The sequence below is a fragment of the Sorex araneus genome, chromosome 11 (assembly GCF_027595985.1).
Source record: "Sorex araneus isolate mSorAra2 chromosome 11, mSorAra2.pri, whole genome shotgun sequence".
NCBI lineage: Eukaryota > Metazoa > Chordata > Mammalia > Eulipotyphla > Soricidae > Sorex > Sorex araneus.
In genome coordinates, this window is record NC_073312.1 from 23,814,256 (window position 1) to 23,819,772 (window position 5,517).

The 5,517-nt window shown below is 46.3% G+C and overlaps 1 protein-coding gene across 2 annotated transcripts in view; it reads right to left on the reverse strand.

The window, feature by feature from the left end:
• The window catches only part of PDCD11 (programmed cell death 11), a 34,203-nt gene extending 28,782 nt beyond the window's left edge, over positions 1–5,421 (reverse strand). For both annotated transcript variants that reach the window (XM_055118767.1, XM_055118766.1), the window contains exons 1-4: positions 5,313–5,421; positions 3,483–3,594; positions 1,173–1,307; positions 430–597 (exon numbers count right to left, since the gene is read on the reverse strand). In XM_055118767.1, coding sequence (XP_054974742.1) covers positions 430–597; positions 1,173–1,307; positions 3,483–3,584 — 405 coding nt within the window. In that variant the 5' untranslated portion in view covers positions 3,585–3,594; positions 5,313–5,421. The remainder of the gene's footprint in view (positions 1–429; positions 598–1,172; positions 1,308–3,482; positions 3,595–5,312) is intronic.
• Between the last annotated feature and the right edge of the window lie 96 nt (positions 5,422–5,517).

Genomic DNA, 5,517 nt, shown 5'->3' on the forward strand with positions numbered 1-5,517 from the left:
ACTCCTGCCGGAGAATCGCCAGGAGGGGCCCCAGGGCCTTTGGGAGTCCTCGACAACACCCAGGAAGACCCAAAGCCAAAAGTCCTATTTTTTTATTCTTTTTTTTTTTTTTTTTTAACTCAAGGAACTCTGGAGGCCGGAGCGATAGCACAGCGAGTAGGGCGTTTGCCTTGCACGCAGCCGACCCGGGTTCGATCCCCGGCATCCCATATGGTCCCCCAAGCACTGCCAGGAGTAATTCCTGAGTGCAAAGCCAGGAGTAACCCCTGAGCATCGCTGGGTGTGACCCAAAAGGCAAAAAATAAATAAATAAATAAAAATCAACTCAAGGAACTCTGGACCTTTCATTTTTAGTACTTAACAATATTTCGATTTCACATCAATTTGTTACGCTTTTTTCTAGTAGCACATTTCGTCCTGGTCCCTTACCTTCAGCGGTTCCTCCTGTGCCATCTGCTCGCTCAGCTTTTTGGTGTAAGCATCACAGATTTCAGTGACTTGCACAAAGCCCTGGAGGCCATTGGGGAGACTGACCACCAGTTCCAGCTGCTTTACCTCCTTCACACAACCCAAAATACGCATCCCTTCACACAGCACCTGGGAGGGGACAAGTGACAGAACTTATGATGAGCAAGAAAACAATGGCTGGGAGGTCGGGGATGTGACCTCTAGTCCCAATTCTGATAGAGAAGAGGAACTGGAATCCTTGAGAAACACACGCCGCGATGTGTAGGCCAATTCCCTGGCCAAGCATCACCCTGAGAACCAACCAGAGAAGCTTCAATGGGCTGAGCGCGTGCAAAGCATGCAGAGGCCCAGGTGCAACCCACTGCCCTGCATGGTCCCGCCAGCACAGCTGGGAGCACCGTCCAATACCAAGCAGGGAGTAACCCCCAGCACCATGCCCAGCGGGGCCCCAAACTTTAAATTAAAAAAATCAAAAGCAGCAAATCTGAGATTTTTTTAAACAGGTCTGTGACTGAGTGGTGTTTAAAACAAAGCCATGTTTGGGGATGGAGAATAAAGAGGTTAGGTGGGGGGCACTTGCCTAACACACGGCTTAGGACCCAGGTTCAATCCCTGGCATCCCACAGGGTCCCACGAGCACTGCCAGGAGTAAGCCCTGAGCATCTCCAGTGTGGCCCCAAGACCAAAGCCAAGTTCTAACCAACCTTAACGCCAAGGAGTTCGAACTTCTCTTTCACAGGCTTGCTGCTTTCTCTCTTTTCAATTTTCAGCTTCTTTGCTTGTGCTGGCCCCTTTTGGCTCTTTTTCCTTTTGGTGGATGATTCCTCTTCATGAGACACCTTCAAGTGTGACGGAGGGGCGGGGGAGATGGAAAAGAATGGAAAGTAATTCTGGCCTCTACTTCAGGTTCTGTCATATTTTTGCTGTCCCTTCACCCCACCACCCCACTCCCAAATTCCCTAAATTCCTGCCCCAATCCCAGCCCTTCCATCTTATCACCAATGCTTCCAAGGCTCAGTATCTGAGTCCTTTGCATGTTCTGAGCAGCCCTTTCTCCTGAGTTCTTCTCCCCTTGACTTGAGAGGGACACCAGGTTCCCAGTATCAGCAGGAATAGAGGTGTGGGGGGAGCAATAGTATAGCAGATAGGGCATTTGCCTTTCATGTCCCCCAAACACTGCTAGGAGTAATTCCTGAGCACAGAGCCAGGAGTAGCCTGAGAACCATCGGGTGTGGCCAAAAACAGCCTCCCCCCACCAAAAAAAAAAGGGGGGGCAATTTGGAACAATGAGCAAAAAAGGAGGTGGGGTCAGAGACCCAAGTTCAACTTCCAACTCCACTATAATAACCCACATACATAGTTTTATCTGAATGATATAATCTTCCTTTCTTTTGTTTTGGTTTTAGGCCACACCTAGTGATGCTCAGTGGTTAATGCACAAAATCCCTAATAGGCAAGAATCTCACTAGAAATTCATATATGCCACACTTCAAGTTAGAGCTATGTGGAGAAAAGAAGTATTAAACAAGATGTTTTAAAGTGGAGTACAATAATACCCAAGAACCGTAGAAATAAGTACCAGGAGGTTGACCCCATGGCTTCGAGGCTGGCCTCACGTTCCGGGGAAAGGGCAACTCAGAGAAGCGATCACCAACTACATTGTAGTTGAAGGCCATGTGGGGGAAGGGAGTTGCGGGCTGAATGAGGGCTAGAGACTGAGCACAGCGGCCACTCAACACCTTTATTGCAAACCACAACAGCTAATTAGAGAGAGAGAACAGAAGGGAATGCCCTGCCACAGTGGCAGGGTGGGGTGGGGGGGAGATGGGAGTGGGGAGGGTGGGAGGGACGCCGGGTTTACGGGTGGTGGAGAATGGGCACTGGTGAAGGGATGGGTTCCCGAACTTTGTATGAGGGAAGCATAAGCACAAAAGTGTATAAATCTGTAACTGTACCCTCACGGTGATTCTCTAATTAAAAATAAATAAATTATAAAAAAAAAATGTAATGTGGGTCCTATAAGGGACCCTAGATAATAGATAAAAACAAAAAAAATAAATAAATTATAAATATTAGTTTAAAAAAAAAATAAATAAAATAAAGTGGAGTACAAGGGGTGGAGTGATAGCACAGCAGGTAGGGAGTTTGCCTTGTATGCGGCCGACCTGGTTTCAATTCCTAGCATCCCATATGGTCCCCTGAGCACCTCCAGGAGTAATTCCTGAGTACAGAGCCAGGAGTAACCCCTGTGCAACACTAGGTGTGACCTCCCCCTAAAAAAAAATTTAAATAAAGTGGAGTTCAAAAGGAAAGAAAATAATACATCTCAAACAAGTTCAAGGGCTGGAGCAATATTACAGAGGTTAGGGTTTTAGGGCTCTTGCCTTGCACATGGCCAACCTAGATTCAATCCCTAGCATCCCATATGATCCCGAGTACCAACAGGAGTGATCCCTGAGTGCAAGCAAGAGTAAGACCTGAGCACTACTAGGTGGCCTCAAAACAAAAAGCAAACCAAAAAAATTAAATTAAAAATTCAGGGGGCAGAGAGATAGTATACTGGGTAGGGGGTTTGCCTTGCATACAACCGACCCAGATTCGATCCCTGGTATCCCATATGGTTCCCTGAGCACAACCAAGAGTAATTCATGAGTGTAAAATGAGGAGCAACCCTTGAGCATTGAGTTCTGTTGGATGTACCCCTTCCCCAACAACAACAACAACAAAGTGAAAGAGAGAAATTCAGACAAGGGTTCAGAATAACAGTACAGTAAATAGGGCATTTGCTTGCATATGGCCATGCCAGGTTTGATCCCTTGCATCCTATATGGTCCCTGAGCCCACCAGGAGTGATCTCTGAGCACAGAGCCAGGAGTAACCTTCAAGCATTGCCAGGTGTGGCCCAAAAGCCAAGAAGAAAAATAAGAAAAAGAAAAATCAACAAGGTTAAGTCTTAATTTGGAGAGTAAAAAGCAAGTGTCCCGTGGATCATATTAAACAAGCACATCACTTACATCAAATAAGTTGTCTTGTTCCACTGATCGCTGAGGCGCTTTTTCTGATTTGGGGGTCTTTCTCGTACCCCCTCGAGGGAAACTTTCTTCGAAGTCAGCCATGTTTAGGTCTCTTAAAAACACAGAGTAACAAGGAGATGTAGTCCTGGTGTCAGATTCCAAAAGGTTGTGATCAATAGGCAACAGAGCACCTTCTAGCACTAGCGCACTAGAGTATACAGGACTAAGAAACAGATGATGCGTAGTCCAGTCCCAGACAATCCATAATTCACCTCCAAATATCACTGCTGCAAAACCACAAGCACATACAATTCTCTCCAGTGAAAAAAGTTACAGATCCCATGTAGTAAACACCAACAAGCAGCAACTATTAGATTAGAGATATACCACCTAATATATCAGCTCCTATCCACAAAACACTTTATTTTCCCCCAGTGCAGTGCTGGGGGTTGAACCCAGGTCTTCCACTACCATTTAGTCACATCCGCAGCCCAACACCCACATTTTAAAGTAGATGAAACAACTATACAAATAACTTAAAGTACAAATCAGATTACTAGTATCAACAGAGGTAGGTAGTGATGAGGCCTTAGGAAAGGAGCAAGCTTTTGAAAGATGCTTCTGAGCTGAATGTTAGAGGAGGAACAGGATTTTGACAGATGAAAAGAGAAAAGCTAAAGGAATGTGAGGAAAGGCATAGAAATAAGAAAAGTGAATTACTTTGGTTAGCACCAGCAATTTCTTAAACACTGCTCATAAAAAACTTTTCTCTTGGGGGCTAGAGAAAGAATATAGGATGTAAGGTGCTTCCCTTGCATGCAGGTGACCCATGCTTGATCCCCACTGCATATATCCCCATGGACCATCCGTAGTGATCCCAGAATATATAACAGTCCCTGAGCACCACTGGCTATGCCCTCTCTCTATCAGAAAAAAAACTCTTGCCTTTCTTCAAGGGATCACTGAGCTAGTCCACAAAACAAAGTATAACTGGTGGTTAAATTTTAAAAAGATTGGGCAGTTTTATGGAAGAAAATGGAATGAATAGATCATTTGTTTACTTTCATAAATCGGGACCATATGTAAAGGAAAAGATAGAGCCATACTCCAAAAACTTCAAGTAATGGGACTGGAGAGATACTACAGCGGAATAGGGCACTTGCTGCCCAGCACCGCATATGCCCAGCACATCATGACCCCTGAGTGCAGAGCCAGGATTAAGTGCACAGCTGGATGAGTCTCAAAAGCTAAAACAGACACAGAAACAAACAAAAAAATCAAGTAATTAAGGAAAATACAGGACCCAGACAGGACAGCAAAAGACAGATCTGAAGCAAGGTTAACAGGAAAGAAGGGCTCTGGTGAGAAACCATCAGAACCAGGTTTAATCCAATCTTGGAGGGGTTGGTTCTGAGAGACACAGAATCTAGAAAGGAAATCCTAGGTTTCTAGATTTCTATTACACTGGTAACAGAAATGCCAAAGGTGATGGGGAGTAAAAGTTAGAATCAGGAATGGGTGTGTTTCACAGACACAGAAAGAGCAATGGGTCTAATTTGCTGGGAACGTGATTTTTAAACGCACTTTAGCCCAGGGTAAAATTTTTTAAAAATTTAAAAAAACAGAAGCGATAAAGAAGGGACGTACCCAACGACAGCTGAGGGCTGAACCTGTAGCTACAGGGGCCGCCACTCTATCTGATGGGGCTTCAGTTCTGGGCTAGAGAAGTCGAACGCCTCATCCGGCACTGCGGATGCTTGACAGGGACCCAGGACCTGGGGCACACCCGAGGGGCCACGAAGTTCCCTCTCTTCCCCCCTGAGCACTCACCCGCACCGCGAAGCCCACACCTTCCTACATCAGAGTGCGCAGCACCGTACGGAAACACGCGGAGAGCAACATTCCCGTGCCCGGGGCGGGCTCTTCCGGAACGGGGGCGGGTTCAAAGCCCTACTTCCGCTCCTCCCCGGCGTCCTACTGGACGGGGACGGAGGCGGGGCCGGTTTGACAGACAGGAAGCGGAAAGGCGGGACTT